Source organism: Hyaena hyaena, unplaced genomic scaffold, assembly GCF_003009895.1.
Source record: "Hyaena hyaena isolate Hyena2069 unplaced genomic scaffold, ASM300989v1 scaffold_404, whole genome shotgun sequence".
In the NCBI taxonomy this organism is placed as follows: domain Eukaryota; kingdom Metazoa; phylum Chordata; class Mammalia; order Carnivora; family Hyaenidae; genus Hyaena; species Hyaena hyaena.
The window spans coordinates 1,606,847-1,634,000 of record NW_024081036.1 but is presented as its reverse complement, the minus strand read 5'-3'; the positions used below and the strand labels follow the sequence as shown (position 1 = coordinate 1,634,000).

At 41.2% G+C, this 27,154-nt stretch overlaps 1 protein-coding gene across 1 annotated transcript in view; it reads left to right on the top strand.

Moving 5' to 3' along the window:
• The first annotated feature begins 4,203 nt into the window (after window positions 1-4,203).
• The window catches only part of DOK6 (docking protein 6), a 370,759-nt gene continuing 347,808 nt past the window's right edge, over window positions 4,204-27,154 (top strand). Inside the window, exon 1 of the mRNA XM_039251938.1 lies at window positions 4,204-4,269. Within this exon, the coding sequence (XP_039107869.1) occupies window positions 4,204-4,269 (66 nt within the window). The remainder of the gene's footprint in view (window positions 4,270-27,154) is intronic.

Here is a 27,154-nt window from a genome sequence, read left to right as displayed (position 1 = left end):
ATGGCTGCTCGCTACTTCCACATACCAAACTGGATTTCAGTTATCCATTTAGGCAGCAAAAAAACAAAAACAAAAACAAAAAACAAAAAAAAAAAACCCCAAAAAACAAAAGTTAGCACATGGAAAGACGAAAGCAAACTTTTGTTATCTTACAGCATCTATTATTTATGAGTAGCCAGTAGCAGCTTACACGGCTTGTTCTGGCTCAGGTATCTTAGGGATGAGCAGAGTGTAGTCAGCTAAGGCTTCACTGAGGAGGATCCCTTTCTGGGGTTCCTCGCAAGGCTGTTGGAAAGCTTCTGATGATCTTTCTCTAGGCTCATTCACATAGGTGTCGCCACAGGATTGCTTCCTGTTGTGGCAGCTAGCTTCCCCCAAAGCAAGGAATCCAATAAAGATGATCTGAATCGAAGTCACAGTCTTTTTATAACCTAATTAAGGAAAGGCACTCCATCACTTCTGCCGTACTGTTCACTAGAAGTTAGAGTCCAGCCCACATTCACAAGGAGACCTTATACCAAAACCTGGGAATCTTTGCAGGCCCATTTTAAAGACTGTCTACTATAGTAATTAGAGTATGAATAGTATACTATTTTTTTGTGTGTAAGAAAAACAGAAATAGAAACACTTTTATATCTTTCCTTGTGTCATCAAAAAGAAACAATGGACGGATAAACCTAAAACGAATAAAAATGGTTTCCTAAAAAGAGAGGTAGAAAACAGAGAGGAAGGGACAAAAATCAGAACTATATTTCCCCACATGTCTTATTTTGTAGGTATGACTTTGGAAATGTATAACTATTTTATATAATACAAATCTCAAAAGAAAAGAAACAATCCTTAAATATGGGATCAGCCAACCTGGTGATTAAATTGGAAACATCCATAAAAACTGAGAATTTTTCTCTTTTGAAATATCTTTCTAAAATAAAGTATTTCATGTCTTTGTAACTGAAAAGCTTAGAATCTGTAGCAAAAATAACATCCTAGTAAACCAGATTATGGGAACTGAATTTCACTTCCCATTAAACAAACAATGGTTCCTAGGGAGAATAATGGATTCCAGGTCTAGAGTTGGAAATGTACAAGATGAACCTGGGATATCTTGTGATTGATCACAACAAAGCTATTAAGGTCCGTGGGTACCTGATGACAACACTAAGACGACAATTGAAGCCAGCTCCTTCTGGGTAAAGATGGGGCACTTGAAATATCAAAAAGAACAAAGGCTCTGATGCATTGAAATGAATCATGTATGTCCAACTGCATTTTTATGATATTCCTAAGGAAGAAAGGTATCCTTTTGTGTTGGCTTGAACACGTTTAATATTTCTAAAAAATGATTGATAAGGGTTAAGAATCAAGCATATTCCCTGCTTTTCCTATAAGGAATCTATTTCAAGACTATCCTGTATTTTGCAAAGGAAAGTTTTGTTTTGTAAGATAGTATCTTATAAATTCAGGTATAAAATCAAATTAGAAAATCACAATTTTGCAGTCCTTAATGAAATAATGCACCAATGCAATCATCATCCATAGCTGAAAAAAAACCGTTAGGTAGAAGTCTGGTGGAGAATTTTAGAATGGATGCATCAGGCTGACGATACTTGAACGCTCTAATCAATGGGGCGGTCAAACATTTTGTTGTTGATGTGATTTAGTTTGATATATACAGTACCTCTTATGAATTATTCTTGAAAAAAAAAGAATGTGCTCAAATTTCTAAGTCCTGTTACTAGTTAACAGGAAGTCTGAGACTTAGGTGACTACAATAAATAATGCCTTGTGGATACAATCAATTGTATACACACACACACACACACACACGCACACACACACACACTGCTCTATCAGAAATTTAAGAAGCCAAAGTAACTGTAGGAGAGCATTTAAATCATATTAGGGTGTTGTAAAGGCCTACGTAAGTACATAAGCAAAGGCATAATCATTATATAATTATTAAAAGCCAGATTTATGAAACATACCTGACCTTTAAGTAAGCACGGAGATTACTATCAGGAAAATTAATCTCCGATTTCAAATACCTCACAATTGACCTGTAGAAACATTATTGCATAAATTACGGGAAAAGTTAGTGGCCGTGGAAATCACTGTAGACCCAAAACCAATCTGGAAATGGTGTCTCTGCAACCCAATGTCTCAGAGTCTCAGTTTCCTCATCTATGAAATGACAAGTAGTTTTTGCTTAACACAGGACGTGGTAAGAGGACTGAAGGAAAGGTATTTAAGGCATCTGCAAATCTGAATCAGCCTTCATAGAAGGAAATCATAGTCCCCTAATATATGGAACAGCAACAAGCAAATGGAACAGACAGACAATATACTCCAGGTACTTGGAGGAAGGAAATCACAGCAAGTCAATAGGTTTATGCAAATTTCCTGGGAGGTCAGAGCTTGAAGCTATTCCTGAATGACAGCCTCAGACATCTGTCCGTGTGATTCTATTTGCCCAGCATCTGGTGCGGTGCGGGGATGATAGTCCAAACCAATGTTTGCTACATAATCGAATGGAGAGGAAGGGTATGCTGTTGAAGCAAGCTAGGATTGGTTATACCAGTGCGTTATACCGGCTCTAGATGAAAACTCTTGCTACTGATGGTACAAAAATCAGCTCTGGGGTGCCTACTTGATTGCGGTCAGGGGCATAGTACTTTGACCTTTAAGATTTCGTAATTTTCCTCCCCTCAATCAAGGAGTTTCCTTTTACTATTAAAATTAGTATGTTTCCAAGAGGGCTAAGAAAATTTTACAGAAAACATGGGAACACACTGCTCGCTTATGGAAAGTGGAATTAAGCATAATCTTTTGAACTTGTATCAAATATAGGCTATAAATGAAGGAGCCATTTATAAAACGTTCAATTTTTTTTTTTTCTTAAAGAGAAATACCCTGAGCTACTCGGTACTAAATAGTCTTGCTTATAGCAAACCCCCATACACTGCCTCCAGCCAGAATGCAATACTCCCTGTTCTTCCTCGCATCTTATAAAAACCACACAATTTTTAAATTAAAATTTCCTTGCACTAGGGAACAGCCTACTTTTAAATACCAAGCGTTCTTATGTAAAGGGGGGAAAGTTGTCCACCGTGTTGATTTGTACAAGTTGAACATTTCGATAAATCATTTGCGCCCCCCGGGAATGGTCTCCATTCTCCTTAAAGGAGGAAAAGCCACGAGCCACTTCGAGGCGTAGTTAGCCGAAACGTGTGCCCAGCGCGGGGCACGCGGGTCCTGCCGCGGCTGCTCGGCGCGAGGACGCCGGCTCGCGCGCCCGCCTCCCCGGCAGCAGGGGATTAGACACATGCGCACGGTCGGTCTCTTTGTGTGCGCCAGGCAGGGCTCGGCGTCGATGCACGCTTCCCAATGGGGCAAAGACCCGGAACACGAGCATGTGCCCGGGAACAAACGTGCACGTACACAAGCCCCCTGGCAGAAACCCGTGTCTCGCTCCCGTTTGCCCTCTCCTCTCTGGGGGGCACCCCACCGCCCGTTCCCCGGTGCCCAGGTGGGGAGTGGACACGGAGAGCCCCGGAACGAGGAGCCGTGTCCTCAGGAATCCCGCACCCGAGACAGCGACGCGGGCAGAGGGCGCCGGGGGTGGGGGGTGGGGAGCGCGACCCGGGGCGCGGGAGGCGAGAGGTCCCCGCCCGAGCCGCCGGCGATGGAGCGAGTCTCGCGCGCATCTCTGAGCGCAGCCACCCCGCGGGGCCGGGGGTGGGGGGTGGGGGTGGGGTGCGGAGGGAGCCCGGCCGCCGAGTCGGCCCGCCCCCCCCGCCCCTCCCCCCGCGCCGGGGAGCCGCGCCGGTGCGCTCCGGCCAGCTGTGCGCCGCCGAGCGAGGCGCCAGCCCGTGGGTGCTGCCGGGGGCGGCGGCGCGGAGGGGGCGCCCGCAGCTGGCGGCGGCGGCGCGGGCCCGGCGCTCGGCTCGCGGCGGGGGGCGGAGGTGAGGACCGGAACGCGGAGGGCGGGCGCTGCTCGCGGCGCCGGGCCCGCGCTCCCCGTCCGCGGCCGCCCTGCCGGCAGCCCGCGTCCCCGCCGGCGGGAGCTCGGGGGACCGGGCGGCGGCGCGGCTGTGGCGGCGGCTGGCTGGATGCGAGACCTGCGCGGACCCGGCGGCGGCGGCGGCGGCGGCTCCGGACGCCGGGAAGCCGATCGCGGAGGGGAGCAGCCCGAACGCGCTGGCCATGGCCTCCAACTTTAACGACATAGTCAAGCAGGGCTACGTGAAAATCCGCAGCAGGAAGCTGGGGGTGAGTGGCTCGCTCGGCTTTCTCCTTCCCCGGCTCGCGTTTGGCGCGGCTGGCTGGAGGGGGGGGGGGGCGGGGAGAGGTGACCCGCGCGGGGACAGGGGCGAAGGGGGACCCGGCCCCTTCGCAGACAGCCCGCTTGTTGCTCGGCGGGTGTGGGGGCCCGCACCTGCCTGGGGGGCCGGGGGGGGGTCTCTGCACAGCGGGAGCGCCGCGGCCCCCATCCTTCTGTGCGCGGTGCCGGTTTGGACCACACCGAGAAGTCGTGCACACGGAGGGGATGGTCAGGTCGGGAGATGCACGCGCCTCGCAGGGGGGTTTACACACGCGCAGCCCCTGTGTTCCGCTCTCCGAAGTGCGCCTTGCGGGGGGCAATCGCTGGCCGCGCGGGGGCTGGACGGACGCGCCCGCGTGTGGGTTTGGAGTCACCATTTCCCGGTCCCTGCTCCCCGAGCCCGTTCCGAAATTCTCCTCCGACGCCCCAGCAGGGCCGCGCGTCCCCGTCGGCGACGGCCCGCGAGTTTCGGGCGCCCGGCGGCCGCCCCCCGGCCGTGTGCGCGCCCGGACAGGTGTGCCTACGCCCGTGCGCAGGCAGGTGTGTGCTCGCGGCCGCTGGCGCGGCAGCGTTCGCGGCGCAAAGTTTCCGGAGACCTCGTTGTAGTTGTTCCGTGAAAGCTGCTCTGCCCGACTCGGGGGAGAAACCGTGTAGACCCCCCGGGGGTTCGGAAGTTCTCTAGTGACCAGACGAGGAAGTGAGAGGGACCCGGGAGAGGAGGGCCGGCCCTTGGGCTTGGCGGGCGTGGGCGGGGGGGGGGGTGCTGGGAACCACGCGCAGGGGTCCCGGTGTGGCAGCGGGCAGCGCGCGCCCGGAGGGGCGCCACCCGGAACGACCTTGGCGCGCCGGCCCGGAGCGGGAAGGGGAACCCGCCGTGGGGGCGAAACAGCCGCTTTCCCGGATGCCCTCGCTGTTCTCGAAGTTACAGTTCTGCGAAGCTCCGGGACCCTGGGGCCAAGCGGCTTGGACCCAGAACATTCCCCGCGTCCCCTGCTGACTGGATGAATCCTCCAACTTGGAGAGGGGAAGTGAGGAGGGAGAAATTCACTCATTTTCTCACTTAGAAAGAAAGAAAGAAAAATAACCCTAAGTATAGATTAGAAAAATTGAGCGAAGAGAGGGCAGAACACCTAAAAGCCCCGAAAGAGGAAGCGTCCCTGCGCACCCAGGAGTCGTCTCTCTCCGGAGTCGGACGCAGGTGCGGGGCGCACGGGGAAGGGAAAGGGCGGCCTGTGTGTCTGCGCTGCCTTCTTCCGGGGCGCAGGTGCAGACAGAGCCCCGAGGAGACGAGGGACCCGGGCCCGAACGTCGGCCGGTCTGCAGGCGCGGGGCGTACCTCGCCGGGGGACCGCGGAGCCTCCCCCGCGCAGCCGGGCGCCCCCGGGGCGCGCCCTCGGGTTGCAGGGGCCGCTCTGGGGCGGAGGTTTAGTTGCGCCCCGTCCTTTTCCCGCGAGGTGGAGGAACCCACGTGCAGAACTGCAGTGGTCCGGGGGCTGCCGGCTTCTCGCCGCCGGGACGCGCTGCTCGCACCTGCCACCCGCACAGCCGTCGGGCGGGCGAGCGAGAGCCTGGGGGCAGAACCATTTTGGGGACTTGACCTTTGAAGCCCTTTGCTCCCCCGCGGGGTGCCCGGTCATCATTCTCGCTCCTTCCGTCTTCTTGGAATCTCGGTTGCGTCTGACACCGCAGACGTTATAAGCTAACGGATGATTCAGGTGCCCCGGGTAGAGGTGTATCCGTTCACAGAGTCGCTGTGTGCTTGAGAATGAGGCTAAGAAAAATCACCCTGAGGACCCTGCTCTTTGAGCTGTTGGCCCCCCGGGGTCTGTAGGATTCCTCTCCCCTTCCCAGCTTTCCAGAAATCCTACAACAAAAAATGGAATATGCAACCTAATTAAAATATAGGATCCCAGAAAAGAGCATTGCTTGCTTCCTGGGTAACCCCGTGGCGTTAACAGCCTTTGAAATGTCCTTTGACAACACCATTCCTCTTAAAGGTGTGTGCAGATGTGTTTGCAGTCCCAAAGCATCCCTTTCCATACTCGCTGCTTGGAGATAAGCCTTTGTAAAAGACACCCTTCAGAGAAAACAGTAAAAGCAGATTTATATGTAGGTTAATTGCTTTTGTCTTCCATTTCTGCTTGAGAAATGTGAACTTAAGAGTTTGGTGTTGAAACACTTTTGGTTTTAATATTAAATCGAAACGTTGAACTAAATTAACCTTCACTATTTTGAAGAATGGTATTAAAAACTATAGAGACTTTCTATTCAGAATATTCTAGTATTCAGATGGGTGAATTCACCTGACAAAACTTCCCATAGATGGTTCTGTGAAAGTAAGTTAAGTTTGTCTCATAAGATAGTAAAACTTGAAGCAAATAAATAAGACAAGTAGTATCCCAAATCATAGAAATAGAACTTATCTAAACATTAAAATTTAATTTTCATAGCTAATAATACATATTACTAATATCATGGACTCAGAAGTATGGACTTTTCCAAAGACAATAATACTTTGAATTCACATGATACGTAACGATTCTTTTATGGCTTATTTTCAGAACTGAATATCAAAATAAAAAGAATTCTAATGAAATATGCACAGATATTTGATTTTTGATGTACAGAACTTGTGCTTTCAAGAACCAATTTTTATAACAATTTAAAGGGAAAAAAGACCCCTGGGCATGAGGCCAGTGGTATCAGAGATTATTATGACATGAAAGCATATTTGAGATGAAATGTTCTATCCTATTCTTTTCTCCTTACTAGTTAGTGTTCCCTATTGTGCGGAATGAGGGCAGAAAAGCACTACTTGACTTCTGGGCTGGGGGAAAAGCCTGATCCAGGCGCTTCCAGAATGAAAGTGTTAAAAGGGCCCTTGCCTTGTGTCTTCTTAGAGAATCTAGTGCTCCCTGTAGGGGGTACTGCCTCACCCAGTTATTGAAGTGAAGTAGTAAGTGTTGAACAGTTTTTTGAATGTTTGCTTTGGAATTTGCCTCGAGTCACTAGTTAGCTTACCTTCCATTCAGGAAAATAATTTTGGAAAAAAAATAGTCTAATTATCCCAAATTTTATTCTTATTCTTTAAAAATGTGTTTATTCAATCATTAAATTTTTAAAGGTATTCAATCATTAAACAAATAATGACATGACTCAGAGTTATGTCTTTATAGTCTATGTCAATTTTTCATTATAACATTTCATAGTTTCTTTGAATATATTGTTTTCCTTTTGCATGATTGAAAAGCCTTTACAGTAGTTGTTTCCTTTGCTCTCTTCTATGCTGCATGATTGGTATTATAATTCACAAGGTGCCATAGTGATCAGTATTTTTTAATAAAAGGTTACTTAAGAACACTAATAACAATAAAACAAAGCAAAAGTATGTTGGTCAAAATTGTTTACCTCTTAGCTCTTATTGTTTCTTTTGGACCGCTGAAAGATTAAATTTAGTCAGCAAGGCATATATTATAAAATATCCAACCTATTCTTGGTTTGCAGATAAACTAAGAACTCAACCACTGAAACCATGAAAATAACTTTATACTTGACGTGCTGACTCGATATCGTAGCAAAAGTAAATGCGGCCTTATCAAGGGGTCAGCACCCCTTTCATTAACATCGCTGTACAAATTCCAGACTGCCACGGTTTGACTAATTCTAGACTCAGCCCTCACATCATTGTTCTCAAGGAATTCTGTTCCAATACATCAGGGAGAATTTTCACAGGCACATTGGGCACAAATAAATAGTATTTACACAAATTGTTTTTTGTTTGTTTCTCAAAGTCAGGTCAGGAGTTGGTGGTGGTTTGTGTGGGTATCAAAGAAGTGTCTCGAAATACGGTTGGCATTGGCGCATTCAACGAATAATCAAATATTATGGAGGATCTACTGTTTATGAGATTGTGTGTGTGTGTGTGTGTGTGTGTGTGTGTGACTGTGAATGTTCTACAGTCATGTTGTATTAAGTCAGGGTTATTCATAATAAATACCTTCTACATCACTACTACTCATAGTACCTCAGGCCAGTAAGAGTCACTTTACCTCAACCTGGATATAAGAGAAGCAGGGAAAATTCGAGCAACACATTAAGAGTATGTGATGAGCCCCACCTTTATGAGGCGAACATTTATTCAGGATTTTCTCTTTTGCATAGTCTCTGTTTGTTTCAAGAATTTACGGTGGATTCATCCACATCTTATTTTCTCTACTACTTTGATTCAGACCTTGAGACGCTTTCATCCTTGGTTTGGTGATTATTGATCTTCCTATAAGATCTTTGGGTTTTCTTGTCCTTCCATAAACAGCTTTCTTCTGATGATGGAAGAGAGTCGTTTTTCATGAGAGATGCTTATGAGAATTTGCCCCTTTGTAGAAGTTCATTTATTAATATAGGTGGGAATTTTCATGGGTGCATTTGCATTATTTTGGTTGCTTAGAGCAATTAAAAATTTCTCTGGTTTCCCAAATATCTAGAAACTATGAAGAGTGATTTTATCTTATATGACATTCATTACCAATTTTCCAAGAACAAGATGCAATAAATATATTTAAGATAAAATATAGAAATAACTGAATCACTTTGACCATTCAGAAGTTCAAAAGAACTCTCAGGATCATTACTTCAGATATGAATTCCCAATCCATGGCTTTAAGACATGGAAGTTGCTTTCGGTATACTTAAATCTTCACGCATTCTAGAATATTGCGTATCCTGAACGTTGCTTTCTGGAAAGGATCCATTATATCCATGGTTATTTATCATTTATCTCTTTCTCATTAAATATGGATTTAGAATGTATGAAAATTCTAATTATTTTAGCTCTTTTTATCTTAGGTTTTCCTTCGTGGTGACTATCATGTACATGTTTAACACTATGTCTATGTCCCACTTAAGTTCTGTATCTGTATCTATCTCTACCTCTATCGACTTATCTACCTATCTCTACAAGAATTACTGGTTCTTAGGATTTTAGAGTTGAAAAACATCTTGTATGCTTCCTGTAGAATCCCTGTATATTAATTTGTTTGCAATCGTATGTGTGTATGCCGTTTCTGGTATTTTTAGGAATTGGTGAGAATCTTGTCTTTTTAAAAAAAAACTCTATGTGCACATCGGCATGCCTGATGTTCTTTGAATCTTCAAAACTTAAAACTGAAAACAAGGAAAATAAAAGTCAGCCTAACTGTAAAAACCAAACCCAGACGTGTTGCCAGATATTGATATTCAATGATTATGTACGTGTGCTACCTGGGGCAAGCCGTTAAATCAGGAGTGAGATATAAATGTTCACATCTCAGTTTCTATCTTGATATATTTACACATGACTGCTGGCAAGGTGAATCTTAAAAGATGGCATGTCCTCACATAACAAAGATTATACTCAGTACTTAGGGAAATCTTTCAAATAACTGAAATAAATTGTGAGTAGAGTGGTCAAATATCTGTAAGAATTTGCATTGCCCGTTTCCTTAAATGTCTTTCAAAAGTGCTCAGCAATGGTCAATATCTAGGATCAGTCTGAAATAACACACACACACACACACACACACACACACACACACACACAAATAGGTTAATTTGAAGCCTATGTATTTGAAATAGGTGTGATCCATTTTTGTTGTTTGAAGTATTTTTGTTGTAATGTGCTGTTCTATTTGGATCATAATAACCCATGTGAATAATATTGAGTAGGACTATTAGGTATTCATGACTTTGCTCTGTTTCTGTTGACACCCAGTTCATTTTAGAAACTGTACACAGATCAAAAGCAAACAGTACAAACAAAATAAAAATTACCTGTTTTCCTACCATCTACTGATCTTCTCCAGATTTGTAAATTTTGAAGTTTTAGTTTTAAGGAAGAAATAATTTCTATCAAATGGGACAAACTAATTAAAAGAGAGGATACTATAATTACATTACCTCAGTTTTATTGTTTGTCTTAACTCTCGTAATGGTATTTTCTTTTTTCTTCAAGCTCTGGTAGCGTTGTTCAGAGTTCAAGAACGTGGGTAAAGAACATTGTCATTAACTTTCTGCATAAGTCTTCATTACTGTTATTTTAAGCTACAGAGCAGTATTATCCTTTGATCACTTCCTTTTTATATTGCAACAGTGTGCCTCAGTGAGAGTATTGTACCTGTCGGCCAAAGTGAATGGAACAAGGAATGATACTTTGTTGTTAGTAAAAAACTCAAACTCATTTAATAAAGAAATGTTTTCATGGTGTTTGAAATAAGTGGTGGTTGTAATATTTGACCACGTGTAAAGTACTTCTCCTGTTATTGTACTAAAATCATTATTAAAAACTTGGCTAATATTTTGGCTTAACAGTAAAATGACCGAGAGATCAGATACTTTGAGGTTTAATTTGAAGCTTCGTAATGTAATCATTTTGCAGTATTGGGTACCATTCATTTTACAGCTTCTAAAGAATTTTCACATATATTGTCTTATATAATTTTTCCCAGCATGCTTTTGAAAGTATATTTAATTTTACCGTTATTTAAATTTTTTTTTAAATTTTTTTTTATTTATTTCTAGGAGAGAGAGAGACAGCGTGAGCAGGGGAGGGTCAGAGAGAGAGGGAGTCACAGACTGAAACAGGCTCCAGGCTCCGAGCTGGCAGTCAGCACAGAGCCCGACGCGCGGCCCGAACCCACGAACCGCGAGATCATGACCTAAGCGAAAGTCGGACGCTTAACCGACTAAGCCACCTAGACGCCCCTACCCTTTTTAAAATTTTACCTTTTGTACATAATTGCGAATCCCAAAAATGTAAAGTGAACCAACCAGAGCTACAGAGAGACAGATCAGGTTTGTGTGTGAATGTATATACTCGAATCTAGGTATTATAATTTCAGGTTCAGTGTTACATATGCAATGCCATAGCTTCCACTTCGCAATATACATAGACAGGTAGCAGCCCAGCTATGCACATAATTCAGAGTAACTGTTCTTTCTTCAGTTGGTTCCATAGTGTAAAGCTAACGTTATCATTCACTTGACTCCACTTTAAGTTACTTACATTGCAGATGAACGTGCTGGTGGCAGGTGGGAGGTGGTGGGAGTGGCTGAAGGTGGTCAAAGATACAAACTTCCGGTTGTAAGATAAATACGTTCTGGAGATGTGATGTACAGTATGGTGACTGTAACCAACAGTACTCTGTTGTATGTTTTAAAGTTGTTAGGAGAGTAGATCTAAAAAGTTCTCATCACAAGTTAAAAAAAAAAAAGTACCTAGATGAGGTGATGGATGTTCAATAAACTTAGTGTGGTAATTATTTCACAATGTATACATATATCAGATCATTAAATTGTACACTTTCAACTTCTACAGTGTCATATATCAATTATATCTCAATAAGACTGGCAAAATTTATACTGCAATAAGGCCATAATGTGCAGGTATTTTTCCGGACCACTTTAAATGGACATGGTTTCATTTTCGTCATACCATCTAATCACCAGATAACTTCTTGTAGGAGTGGAGAACAGATCCAGAATGCAGCTGGTCGTGTCTATGTAGAATTTAAAATATTTAAACATATTTAAGTCTCTTTATCTTAGCATTACCTTTAGTTATGGAAGATGATCTTTTTATTAAAACAGGTTTATAGGGAGTGCCTGGGTGGCTCAGTTAGTTAAGCAACTGACTCTTGATTTCTGCTCAGGTCATGATCTCACGGCTCATGAGTTCAAGCCCCTTCATTGGGCCCTGCACTGTCAGTACGGAGCCAGCTTAGGATTCTCTCTCCCCTCTCTCTCTGTTCCTCCCCGCTTGTGTATTCTCTCTCTCTCTCAAAATAAATAAACTAAAATTTTTAAGAATAATTTATATAAAAGATTTTGTTTAAACTAACAATGAAAAGTGAGTTCATTTAAAAAAAAAACATAGTTTTTAAAAATCGTACATTTTTCCTGGGACCTGGCTAATCAAAAGATGGTATGTAGTGACGTAGTCATGCAGTGAAGAGTGTGACAGTGTTACCCCAATACCTGCACATCGCGCAGGACTGAATCCCTCCGTGACTGCCATGACCTGTGCTTGGCAGGCCTCATTGTTTCTTGTGTACTTTTAAAGAAAAGGATTTCAAATAGATATAAATAAATGATGTTCCTTTCTTTTTTTTTCCTGTTCTCTTATTTTAAAAATAGTCTATATGCCACTTTGTTATTTATGTGTAGATTTTTGATACATTTTTAAAGTTTATTTATTTTGAGAGGGGGGGAGAGAGAGAGAGAGAGAGAGAGAGAGAGAGAGAGAGAGAGGGAGGAAGAGAAAGAGAATGAGCAGGAGAGAGGCAGAGAGAGACGGGACAGAGGATTTGAAGCAAAGCAGGCTCCGTGCTGACAGCAGAGAGGCTGATGTGGGGCTCAAACTCATGAACTATGAGATCATGATCTGAGCCAAAGTTGGACACTTAAAGGACCAGGCATCCCTATGTAGAGTTTTATAGAAGTTTTATACATGTATAAATGTGTACAGTTATTTTTATCCTCATGATTTTTTCTTTGTAAATATGAAATTGGTTTTCTCTGACCATTCACTAACTTTTAAAATATGTACTTATCTATGTATGTATCCATAAATACATGTGTATTATATATTAAGTATAATATGTATGTACAGTATTTCCAGATGACATGTTAGTACTCGTACAGGCTGAATTATATACAAATACAGTAGTCAGGAAGGATGACAGAAGAAAATGTTCGTAAAATGTCTTAATAGCATACAAGCTAAGTTTTTATTACCTAAGTTATTACATGATCACATTACTCTTTGTTTGGAAAAATTTTGATACTAGTCTAAAATTGAAATCTAGCATATTTTTAAAACACTATAGCTTTCAAAGGCTAGCAACCAGTTAGGGAAACTTCTTTATCTCTGTTTACATAACCGTAGCAAAATTTCTGACATGCTATTCAAGAAAAAGAATGAAAACATACTTTTTGCGTATTTGAACTTGCTTTGGAAACTGTGCCTTTTCCTGTAACTTACTAGGAAGTAGGAAGGTATCTCCCTGGATGTTTTACGGACCCTGAGGCGGTGCTGTAGAAAACACCCCTGTCATCATTTTCCTGATGGCTTTTATACACTTCATTACACTTTGAAATCTTTAAGTATTAGCTCTGCAAGTCTTCTAAACAAAAGTGTATCTCTGCTGGATCATGATGCTGAGGTTTGTTTTCTGTTTTTTGTTTTTCATCATGCTGAATTTAACTGGGAGCTGCCCCATTTGTGTGTAAGTATGAAATGTGTTCTTCTATACATTTAAAATGACAGCTATTTAAAACTCTGATGACTTACTTAGCACACTTACTGTCACTTTCTGATACTTTCCACAATTATCTATGCTACTTAGACCTCGACTTAAAAGAAAAGATCAACTGCATGTTGGAGTTACCTACACAGCCTGGGCTTTTCCTTATTGATTTGGCATGGCTGGGGTTTGAGCATGGATATGCTTTTGAAGTTCTCCAGAGGTTTTTTGATCTGGTGCTAGGGTTGATAATCATTGCCTTACAGTGAGGATTTGGGGGTAAATAAGGGAAATGTGAGATGTATTAGACTCCTGTAAAGTAACAAAAAACACCATGATTAGCGCGGAGACTTACAAATTGTCACTTCCAAAATATAAAGTTAGTTATCCAATAAATCAGTCACATAATGCTAGTTGCTGGCATTCTGTAAGGCTTGATAATGTGAATACAAACATGATAGAGTGAAGATTTCTTTGAGGGACAGAAATTTACTTCTCAGTGTGGTGGACATAACTTAATTCTTCTGTATTTTATTTTATTTTACTTTATTTTATTATTATTTTATTTTAGAGAGAGTGCATGTACAAGTGAGTGGGGGAGAGGCAGAAAGAGAGAGAGAGAGAGAGAGACAGAAAATCTTAAGCAGGCTCCATGCTCAGTACAGAGACCAGTGCGGGGCTTGATCCCAGGACCCTGGAATCATGACCTGAGCCAAAATCAAGTAAGACGCTCAACCAACTGAGCCACCGAGGTGCCCCATAACTTAAAAATTTCTAAAGGCTCTGGATCATTCTTTCTGTGAGCCGTCTTGATGCCGGCTGACACTTCTGCCAGCAATATGGTTACTCACAAAAGACATCCTTCTTCTACTTTGTGTGTTCTAATCTAAGTAATTACAATGCCATGGCTGTTCAAATTGTACTTGATTTAAAACTCAGTAACTTCTGATGATTCTCTATTGGTTTTTCTTATTGGAGATTCAATGCTTCAGACTTTATTAAGGCAAAAACACATATAGGAGTGCCTGGGTGGCTCAGCTGGTTAAGCATCTGACTTCTGCTCAGGTCTTATCTCACAGTTCCTGGGTTCCAGCCCTGTGTCGGGCTCTGTGTTGATAGCTGAGAGCCTGGAGCCTGCTTCAGATTCTGTGTCTCTGTCTCTCTCTGTGTCCCTCCCCTGTGCACGTTCTGTCTGTCTCTCTCACTCAAAAGGAAATAAACATTTTTTAAAAAAGGAAGAATAAAAGAAAAAAACCCCTGTTGCTTAGAGTCAGTTTTATGTTCTTTATAGGTCTGGGTTTATGCCTCTGCAAAGTGGTTAACTGCAATGTTACACCTCATTCTTGGTATCTAAGAGGCTTATTTTGTTCTTTCCTTTGTTGTTTAGTTTCCTATTTGAGGAGACAGAGTATAAATGGATGGATGGGGAGAGAAAATTGAGACAATATGTGACACATACCTATTGAGTACCCGTAGGCAGTCTGTGCTGTGTGGTTTATAGAGAAAGTAACACCATGGTGAGAAATCATGAATAGAGAAGGCTTTGTGAGTTCCATGTAGAAGAAATTGCATACCTAAATAATAACATGTGTTGGGGGGGGGGGGAGGAGCATTGAGTAAAGGCCCAGAATAAAGGGCTTACAATGTTCTAAGAACCCAAGAAGTCACTGATGTATTTTATAGGAAGGGTTAATGTTCATTCTCAACTTAGCAACATCACTGAATCTTGAATGTATGGAATGCATTGTGGTAAAGAAGTATTTGGTAAAGGAGAGCAATGAGAGGTGAAGTTTAGTATCCTAGAAAGGCATGTTTTACTTCTAGTGGCTAGCCATGATTGAGAGTCACTGACATGGAAGTATCTTTTTTCTAGCACCGAGAAGAAATAAGTCTTCTACCTCTCACTGTTTGCTTTGAAAAGTTAGCTGTCTTACTGTCATCTTTTGAAAATAATTAGAATGTCCCCCTCTGCCTGCATTTAATACCCTTGTTTTCTGGTTTTCACAAATGTTGCTCTGTTATGTATAAATGTAGCTTTAATTCTGTTTATTATTCTTGGGTTTATAGTGCTTCTGGATTTTATGGCTTGATATATTTCTTCTGTTCTGAAAAATTATTTGCTATTTCCCCTTCTGTACTATCAATTCTGTCCATTCTTTTCTCCCTAATTCATCTGCTGGATCATTTATACCATATTTTCTGTGCTTCTGTGCTTTTTTCTATTTCACTTTTTTGTCACTCGAAGCTTTAGGATATTTTCTTCTTACGTATCTTCTAGTTCACTAATTTTCTACTCAGCTATGAATAAGCTGTTTATAATTTTTTTAATGCTTTATTTATTTCTGGGAGAAAGAGAGACAGTGTGAGCAGGAGAGGATCAGAGAGAGAGGGAGACACAGAATCTGAAACAGGCTCCAGGCTCTGAGCTGGCAGCCAGCACAGAACCTGACGTGGGGCTCGAACCCACAAACCGTGAGATCATGACCTGAGCCGAAGTTGGACGTTTAACCAACTGAGCCACCTAGGCACCCCAGTGAATAAGCTGTTTAATTTATTCATTGTATTCAATTACTTTTTCAGGGATACAATTTTCATTTGATCCTATTTTTGGAATTTCCTATAGAAATACCTTCTCAGTTTTGTCTTTGGTGGGCTTCAGTGCCTTCAAATAGATAACTTCTGTATTTGCCCAGCTTTTTTAATTGTCAGCCTGTAGGCTGGCCTGAGTTACCCAGGACACCACTAATAGAAGTGGAAAATTCTCAGCTGGTTGAATTTGGTAGTGATTTCTGCATGGGGAAACGGGCTTTGCGGGCCTCCAGAGCTGTGCCGAGAGCCAAGAGAGTTGGCAGTAGCTCTTCCTTAACAGCGAGACCCTCTTCTTGGGGTAATTTTGTCTTTAGATAGTTTTAGATGGGTTATCTGTCTCTGTAGGGAAACTAGGGTTTGTGATAGTGAAATTGGAAAAAAAAAAAAACCCAACAACTAAGCGTTTGAGTGATAGAACTAAACACAAGTGTTGCAAGTAGTGTTGATGTGTAACCTGCCTCTGGATAAAAATGGGGGCAAATGAGGCACAAAGCAGTTAAAAGCCTGCTCTAGCATTCGACTTCATGGACAAGGTCAATTGTTCTGCCTCTTTTAGCCATGGTTCTTAACACTGGACACACATTACAATCACAGGGAATGGTTTTTGAGTTTTAGGGTGTGTGTGTGTGTGTAAATAACAATGACAGGTTCTGCTTCCAGAGATTTCTTGTTTAATGGATCTCTGGACAATAGAGTCGTTTGTTCATTTGTGTTTGTTTGATTTGTTATCAGTCTACTCACGTGACTCTATAGTGAGCAACGTACTTTTCACCAGAAGAGAATTCACAACAAGTTGTTTATCACTATATATGACCACAGAACCCTACTGAACTAGGATAATTAGGTTCACTCTGCCTTCATAAGTAGTTAAACAAATTAACAGTATGAATCAGGTAGTCATCATTTGGTTTTACACCCTGCATTTCAGTCTTTTTCAATATATATGGAGAGCACCCCATCATCAATATTAGATATCATCAATATTATAGATATTATCAATATTGTATATATAGAAGATAGTAAATAAACCTCACATCATTACAAGATGAAAGGCCAAACATATTCTTTCCTCATATCTTCTGCTGCCAGGACATGAGAAACGAGGTAGGTGTTACCAATTACATGACGAGTTAGCGATTTGAATTAGCGATTAAAAAAGGCACCCCAGGATAGGGATCTTCACAGGGGACAACAGAGTAATTGTTTCTACTGGACTGATTTATTGATGCAAAAGTATAAGCGTTGTAAACTGTTGTACCTACTGTCGAAAGGCAATGGCCTCATCAAGAAACTTAATGATTTAAGAGATCACTTATGGTTTTTCCGGCTCGAACCTGGTTCTCCAGTCCTCTCTTCCTAATTTGAAGTAATGAAAAATTTAATAAATTTCCTTCTAACTGAATCAGCCAGTGTCGACTTCTGTTACAACTAATAGCAACTAATACCTCTGATGGATAAAATGTCATTATTGGAAGTGACCCAATTAAATTTTAGAATACACTAAAATAATTAATTTTTAAAGTAATGAGTAGTAAATGGCTTTCCTTACTAATATGGAGATACCAGCATTCATTTTATACTATAGTCACTCCTCGCGCACCATTGGGCATTTAGCGCACCATTACCAAATTATTCTTTTCACCCATGGACAAGTATGGGAGCTTTGATGAAAGCATACATTCAGGCTATATAATTAAGAGAGTGTTTGTTTTAAAAGAGCGACCCACACAAATATAACCAATGAATCTTTGACGGAAGTACAAAAGCAAATCAGCGAAGGAAGGATTATACCTTTTCAATAAATGTTCCTGGAGCAGTTGGATAAACCAAGGCAAAGTAAATGAATCTCAACATAAACCTCACAATAGGTCCTGGGCTTAAATGTAAAAAGTAAAACTATAAAACTGCCACGATGTATAAGAAAACCTTTGGAAACTGGGTCTAGGCAGAGTTCTTAGATTTGATGTCAAAAGCATAGACTGTAAAAGGGAAAATTGATCAATTAACCTTATCAAAATTAAAAGCGTTTGCTCTCTGTAAAAGCCTATGAAGAGGATGAAAAAAAGTGCTATAGTCTGGGAGAAAATATTTACAGACTACATAGCTCTAACAAAGAGCTAGTATAAAAATCTCCTAAAACTCTATGGTAGATTTAAAAATAACAACAATTCAGTTAGAAAATGGGCAAAAGACATGAACTGATGACACTTCACAAAAGTTGCTATGCAAATGGTAAATAAAGCCATGCACAGATGTTCAGTATTCTCAGCCATTAGGGGGATGCAAATTAAAGCCACCATGAGCTATCAGTATACACCTACTGGAAAGGTGAAAATAAAAAGCAGTGACTACCCTACATGCCGGCAAGAAAGCAAAAACTGGATCGCTCATACATCGCTGTTGGGAATGTGAAGTGACCATTCAGATACTCTTGAAAACGATTTGGCAGTTTCTTTCTTCTTTTTCTTTTTTTGTAATGTATGTTTGTCTGTTTATTTTTGAGAGAGAGACAGAGAGCAAGCAAGGGAGGGGCAGAAAGAGAAGGAGACACATTCTTAAATAGGCTCCAGGCTCTGAGCTGTCAGCACAGAGCCTGACATAGGGCTTGAACTCACCAACCATGAGATCATGACCTGAGCTGAACTCCGTTGCTTAACTGACTGAGCCACTCAGGCACCTCCTGCCCCTTTTTAAATAATGTTTATTTTTTGAAGGGGGGGGCAGAGTACAAGTGGGGGAGTGGTAGAGAGAACAAGAGGTCAAATTGGCAGTTCCATAAACAAACCACTTCTACACCTGCCATATAGCCCATCAATTACAGTCTTAGATATTTGTCCCAGAGAAATGAAAACTTTCTGTTCCCACAAAAACCTATACACAAATGTTCATAGCAGCTTTATTTGAAATACCCCCAAACTGAAAACAAACTAGATGTCCATCGTTGGGTGGATGGTTAAGTCAAATACAGTGCGTGCATATCTTGTAAAATACTTGCAAAATCTTTGTAAAATACTATTAAAAAAAAAAAACCAACAACTATACAAACACATGCAGGCCAATACCTGCTATCTAGTCTCATTGAGGACAGCCGTTTAACAAGTGTGAAGTGTGAGGGCATAGCTCGTTGCATTTCCCTGGTTAGTGATATGGAGGACGTTTTTATGTACCTGTTGGTCATTTGTATGTCTTCTTTGGAAAACTGTCTACATTCTCTGCCCAATTTTTTAATTGTGTTGTTAGGTTTGTTTTTCTATTGATTTGTATACATTCTTTATATATTTTGGATATTAACCCCTTGTCGGATCTGTTTTGCAGATATTTCCCCCAATTCCACAGGTTGCCTTTCAATTTTGTTGATTTGACTACGTCAAATGACTCTCTCCTTGAATCGTGAGGAATATAAATGTTGATCATTTTGCAGTTGCAATCTAGTGTTCTGTGTGCAATGAGAGTTATATGAGCTACATTTGCCCACAGGACACCTTCATAACTGGGAGCCAAGTGGCTTCAACACCCCATGGACTCTAGAAACAAACAGCAGCGCAAACACTTCTCTGCCTTTGATTTTGAGCTCTAAATAAGCCACTTTGTCCAAATTTTAAAAAAGGTCATTACTGAGAAGAAGATAACATTCAGCAGTATTTCAGTGAAATTTCATTCTGTGTCTCCAGAAAATAGATCACCTGGCTACATTCCCATCTGAAAAATGTCATGAACCATTTTGATGCTCAAGGTGATACCAACTTGCAGCTCCTTTGAAACGATAATAAAATGGTCCAGAATACAAAGTAAATAAATTCCAAACGAAGCTTCTAAGAAGAAGTTTCAGATACTATGCTCTCTGCTGATAGGCTAATTCCAATACCTGAATAGAACGTGAAGGGGGAGCAGTAAAATGACTAAATAAAAGGGGGGGAGTTAACCTCACCTGAAGCAGTTGGAGATCCAAGAGTCGTCTAGGATTCAGAATCACTAGGGAAAGAAATAATTGTTTTTGCTGTACAATTTGAACCTGTAACATATTTGGTACATTTTTTTTCAATTAAAAATACCAAGGATATCTTTATATATAAGATGTATTATAACTAAGGAAATAGTCATATGAAATTTATCAAGGATGAAGTGGTAAAAGGAACCAAGAGAAAAATCGGTATAAGCCACACACAGGGGATACAATGATAAATAAAACCATATGCCAGGCCAGTCCAGCCTGGCAAGAAAGAGGGCAGACAATAAATCTTTGCTCAATGGTCAAATAAGTTCAAATTCCGAGCTGTGCTACCATGGTAATGATTGTCGTGTTGAGGAATGCTGTTACTGCCTTCCTGGGCACTTTGTAATTTTCCCCTTTGTAATTAGCCTTAGCAACCAATTGAATTGCAATACGAAGGCTATAATTGGAAATAAATCACCCAGAAAATGTCTTCTATTCTACCTAAAATATGTTATTCAGTGCTTCATTTTTACAAACTACGTTTTTTTAACTTCACCGGAAAATATTTTCTGAAAATTCTTGGAGAGAGCATCAAAATTTAGTTTCCTCTTAAGCAAAAATCCATATAACAACAACAACAAAAACCCACCCAAAGTGCATTAGTTTTTTGGAAGAAATAAGTGTTGATGTAAAGGTTGCCTAAATTTAAAAATATAAAGCTCTGCAATCTGCAACACTGTCTTTAAATGTCTTTCTTATATTGTGATGTTTCAGTTCAGGTGCTATTTTGACTATTTTTATGTGTATATTTTTTTAAATTTATTTATTTTGAGAGAGAGAGAAAGAGTGCAAGCAAGAGAAGCAGAGAGAGGGAGAGAGAGAAGCCCAAGCAGGATCTGCACCGTCAGCACAGAGCCCACTGTGGGGCTCAAACCCACGAACTGTGAGATCATGACCTGGGCCAAAATTAAGAGTCGGGCACTTAACCGACTGAGCCATGTGGGTGCCCGAGTATGTATTTATTTTTAATATTGATTGTGTCATTTCAAATAGTACAGAATTAGAGCCGGTAGTAACTGTTCTCCATTTTCTATGAGCAGTCATGCCAATGACTTGTGTTTTTGTAATATTTTACAGTTTAAAACCTGCTTTTACACGTAACTCTCAATTCAGAGTCCACTACTTGGGGTGCAGGTCGGATATTGTCTTCATTTTTTATAGGAAGGCTGTGATTTTAAGGGATGTGGGATACCACACCCTGAGTCTGAAGGCTCAGTTCTTTCCCATAGATGTCTAGTGCCTGTTCTAACCACTGCATGCATTTTGAGACAGCGTATTCCTCTCATATGGCACCCTTGACTAGGACATAGTATTCTTTTTCTTAATAACCTATAATAATTATTAAGCCCTATTCCCCCTATATATTTGGAGCCATTTCATATCTCTGTTCCAGTGCTTAGTTTCTGCTGAGTGTCTCAATTCCTAACCTCAGAGGTGATGCATGAATGGTCCCTCAGATCTCGTTATCACTTTCCTTGTGATGTGTGCCATCTGTCAGCCCTGAAACCCTAAGATATATGCATCGCCTTAAATGCTTTTAAGAATTAAGAAATTTTCTCACTTGCCTTTATTTTTTAACCTGTGAAACCATTATAGAAGTAGTCCTGTATGCAAAAGTATAATTCTAAAATGGGGTTTCTTCCATCTTGTTGATGTTGAGTTTTATGACGTGATTTTATGACCTACAGGGAATTGATGGATCCCTGTTTCTACCAACAATTACATTATTTTTGTCTCTGAAACAACTCTCCATAGACCTTTTTTAGTATTTCAGATGATTAACATGATCGAAGACTCACCTCAAAGGTTCCAGACTCTGAGCACGAGCATAGTATGGTGGAGAGAATGACTTTTGGTTGAATGTTGGACTTTCCAGTCCTGTCCCTTTGTCTGTAAATTGACAACTGCCAAAAGGCCAGCCTGTAGGGTTATTGTAAAGCCTAAATAAGATGAAATATGCCACCTGCCTGGGAAATGTCAGACCCCACACTCTTTTACCTTTTAGCATTGCCATTTCTTTTTACTTTCTTTTTTTTTTTTTTTTTAAACTGGACAATAGGATTTGGTGGAAGGTCATTTATCATCAAGTTGGCTAACATACAGTGTATACAGTGTGCCCTTGGCTTTGTGGGTAGATTCCCGTGAGTCATTGCTTACATACAACACCTGGTGCTCATCCCAGCAAGTGCGTCCTCAGTGCCCATCACCCATTTTCCCCGCCCCCGCCCCCTGTCAACCCTCAGGTTGTTCTCTGTATTTAAGAGTCTCTTATGGATTTGCCTCCCTCTCTGTTTGAAACTATTTTCTCCCCTTCCTTCCCTCATGATCTCCTGTTATGTTTCTTAAGTTCCACATATGAGTGAAAACATGATATCTGTCTTCTTCTGACTGACTTATTTTATTTTTTAATGTTGATTTATTTTTGAGAGAGAGAGAGAGAGCGGGGAAGGGACAGAGAGAGAAGGTGACACAGAATCCGAAGCCTCGCCTGCACAATGACGCCCAGGGACCCGTGTCAGTGAAGGCAGGGGATCCAGTGCGGAGGTTGCTAGGGTGATCCCGTCCCGGCCACACCTGCCTTCTGGTTGCCATGCTTCTCCCCTCCAGTGCTGGCCCCCCCCTGGCCTTTGCTGACTAGCTCTCCTCTGTCTTTCAAAAACTTTTTAAAATGTAACTTCAATTTGTGTCAGCCACCAGAAGGACAGATGGGAAGGAAGCTCTACCTTCTAGACCTTTCATTATTTATATATTTTAGCAATTGCCAGTCCTACTGCACATCCTTGTACCGATGCCTGCTGTCCTGTCTGCTTGGAAGGCAAGGGGACCCCATGCTGGTGGCTCCCCCCATCTTTCCCTCTCAGTGTTTCCCTGGCTTCCCCTCCGCTCAGTAACCTCCCGGTGCTCACCATTGGGAGGATTTTCAGTGGTCTGTTGTTCAAAGCTATCCTCTGTCCCTTAGAACCCGAAGTTAGTCCCGAGCCCTGTAGTTTTATCCCAACTTTTCACAAGAGTTCTCTAAAGTAGATATTTTAGGGGCACCTGGGTGGCTTAGTTGGTTAAGCGTCCGACTTTCGCTTAGGTCATGATCTCGCGGTTCGTGGGTTCGAGCCCCGCGTCGGGCTCTGTGCTGACTGCCAGCTCAGAGCCTGGAGCCTGTTTCAGTCTGTGACTCCCTCTCTCTCTGACCCTCCCCTGCTCACACTGTCTCTCTCTCTCTCCTAGAAATAAAAAAAAAAAAAACATAAAAAAATATTAAAAAAATATTAAAAAATAAATAAATAAAGTAGATATTTTAAACTTTAATCTCACTTCCAGTCTCCAGATTTGCATGCCCCAATTTTTGCATTTCCTGCTTGATACCTGTACTGCACCCCAAGCCAATGAGTCCAAGTAGAACATAACTATTTTTTTCTTTTCTAACCAGCCGCTTTGCCACATACAAACCCATGCAAGTAGATGTTTTTAGAACTGCTGCTTATTTGAAAATAGTTCAATATCAGATCTCAGAGACCCCATTCTGGCTCCTCCCCATTTCTGATTCACTACAGACGGCCACCAAATGCCATGTCTTAACTGGTGCTGCCTGGGAATGTCTGTATCATCTGTGGTCTCGTTCTGGTTGGCATCCTGCATCTATAATTTTAAGCTGAAGTGTTGGTACGACTTTCCAATCGTTTTTCTTACTGCCTCCTCGATTATCTCTGTACTCCCACCAGACTGATTTTCTGAATTTCAATTTGAAACCTGTAATTCCCCTTCTGAAATTTTCCCATGGTTTCTTATTACCTAGAGTAATAATTAAACTTAAACTTGTAATTCAGAGCTATCCATAATACTTACCATTGTTTCATTGTGGGTTTTTTTTTTTTGGTTATGTAATATTTCAAACACATTGGAAATTTTGTAGAGGAATCATATTACAAACAACCGTATATGAACTACCCATATTTTACCAACGTTATGATAGTACTTTTCTTTCTGCTTTAAGTTCTCTAAGATAGAAAAATGTTGAGAGTTGAAGACATATTTGAACCTCTCGACATGAACACCATCAGCCATTGTATTTAGTATTTAACCATGTTACTATGTAGATCTAGTTTGTTCATTTCAATGCTTGTATTGTCTATTGAGTCAGTAAGCTCCTCTTCCTCTGTTAATGGACATTCATGAGGTTTTTCTGGTTTGGATGTGATAAACCACGCTTTAGCCAACAAGTCCATGTAATTCTCCCTGATCTCATGTATCCAAGTTTCTCTAGGGTATTTGGGCAGAAGAGTTGCTGATTTTTAACATGTACATCTTCTGTTTACCAGATGTCTTCCGATTGCCAATAAGTAATTGTTTCAACTCATTCGCCCAGAACCAATGAACTAGGAGAACTTCTTTTATTACATCCTCAGCATCAATTGATACTGCTATATTTCTTTAAATTATAAACTACTTCAAGCACACAGAGAACATGAAACTTTCTTTAAAAAGCACATGCTGCTATATTTTCTTCAGATTTTCAGATAAGAAATAAACTGGATAAAGTGAAGCTTTTGTATCTCCCAATACACTAATTTCAAAAGTTCACTTACCCTTATAATTCTGTGCATAATTTCTCTGCATTTATTACCTATTTATATTTATTTACATAATGCATACTCTTGCTTCGCATTTACTGTTTTGCTTAGTTTCAACTTCATATAATTAGAATCCTGCACTTTGCGACTTCCTGAAACATGCAGGATTGCTTTTGCTCAAGATTGTGTTTTTGAGATGGAAGCATTTTGGTGGACTTCCAGTTGGTACATTTTACTTCTGTATACCATTGCTTTGTAGAAATAACTCCACGATTTGCATTTCCCGGTACAAATGTGCAAGAGATTTCTTGGTTGTTTGGTTGGTTGATTCAAGTTACGTGCTTAGAGGTACTTGCTGGGAATGGGATGGCACGTACTTACGAGATCTTGCCTCTGCTTAAAGATATTTGCTGGGAACGGGTTGGCACATACCTACTAGATCTTGCCTAATTGTTTCCAGATGGTGTAGCCACATGCACCCTCCGCTGAATTTGAGTTCCCTTTGCTCTGCTTCCTCTCCAACACCTGATATTTTTAGGTGAGACTTTTCCCTCCCTTGGGTTAATGGGTGTTCTAAAGTTATATTTCTCTGCAGTTTGAACATGTTTTCATATGTCTTTTGATCATTTGGTTTTCCTGGTTTGTGAATCATCCCTTCAGTTTCACTGTGCATTTTTCTATGTGACACATTTTCTTTTTTCTAAGTGTTTATTCATTTTTGAGAGAGCATGAGTGTGTGCGGGGTGGGGGGTAGAGAGCGAGGGAGACAGGGGATCCAAAGCAGGTTCTGCACTGACAGCAGAGAGCTGGATGTGGGGTTTGAACTCACGAACCACGAGATCCTGACTTGAGCCAAAGTTGGACGCTCAACTGACTGAGCAACCCAGGCGCCCCTATGTGATATATTTTCTTAATGATTCATAGGAGTTCCATCTGTATTTCAAATACTACTCCTTTGTGGTTATAAATTATACAACTATCTTCTCACGTGTTATGGTTTACCTTTACATTTGCTATGGTCTCCTGTGTCTTACTGATATTTAATTTTTAATGAAATCAAATTTATCCATTTTCTTTTTTGGCTTGTACCTTTTGTGTCTTATTTAAGAAGTCACTCCATGCTATAACATAAAACTGCTATTTCTTTTTTTTCTATTATTTTCATGTATTTCTATAAACAGAGCTTTAATCAACCTGTGATTAATCCTTATTTTAGGATAGAAGTTTGGTATCTTTGTTTCCACATGTATAGTCAGTTTTTCACCTCCATTTATTAAATATTCTTATCCAGAAGCTTGTTAAAGTCAGCACTTCATGCTTTCTTGTATGTATGTCTAATATTGTGTTAAGTTTACTCTTACGTACTTTAACATTTTTGCTGTTGTTTTGAATGGACGACTTTTGAGTTTTACATGAGATTTTCTAATTGGTTGTGATTTATTTATAGGAAAGCTGTTTTTTCCGTGTATCTTGTATCAAACATTGATTCACTTGAATATGGAATGTACGGAGGGCTTGTTCTGGGCAGGCATTTTGTAAGTGCCCAGGATACAAGGAACCAAGAGCATGAAACCTGCTTTGAGGAGCACATCTAATAAGGGCCTAAAAAGATAAACACACAATTGCAACACAGAGCTGTACCTGCCTTTTGCAAGGGAAGATGACGAGAAACTACAAGAGGTCCCAGAACGGTGGAGGCGTGTGAATGAGTTCTAATGGAGAAGGCGGAGCTCATTAGGTGGGTGCACAGGAATGACTAGGTGGAGTAATCCAGTGGCCTGAGCAGGGCAGGGGGCTCATAGAATGTCTGTGGCTATGAACTTGAAGTATGTCTGCACCCCTTGTGTGTGAAGTCCGCCAGGGTAGGGTCAGATTTTAGAAGACATTTAAGGTCACAGAAGGTTACAACCTTATTGTGTAGTCACTGGGTTTTTAGAAGGGTTTTAGGGGTGTCTAGGTGGCTCGGTTGGTTGAGCGAGCATTTGACTTTTGACTTAGGCTCAGGTCATGACCTCACGGTTTGTGAGATTGAGCCCCACATCAGGCTTCATGCTGACAGTACAGAGCCTGCTTGGGATCCTCTCTCCCAGTCTCTCTGTGCCCCTCCCGCCACCCCTGCACATTTTCTCTCTCTTTTTCTCTGTCTCAAAATTAATAAATAAACATTTTTAAAAAGTCACCAAACTTTCAAAGCTTTTTCTAGAACCCCTAAAAAATATGTGGCCCTCCACTATCCCTTCCAGTTACTTATAGCGTTTTGCTTGTATTCTTTGTATACCTTTATTCCTGCATTTCATTTTATTTCTTGGTTCATGAAATTAATTTTTAATTGTTCTACAACCACATTTATTTTATAAGATTTCACAAAAAATATATTAACTTGAAATTTGAATTTATTTTATTTTAATTT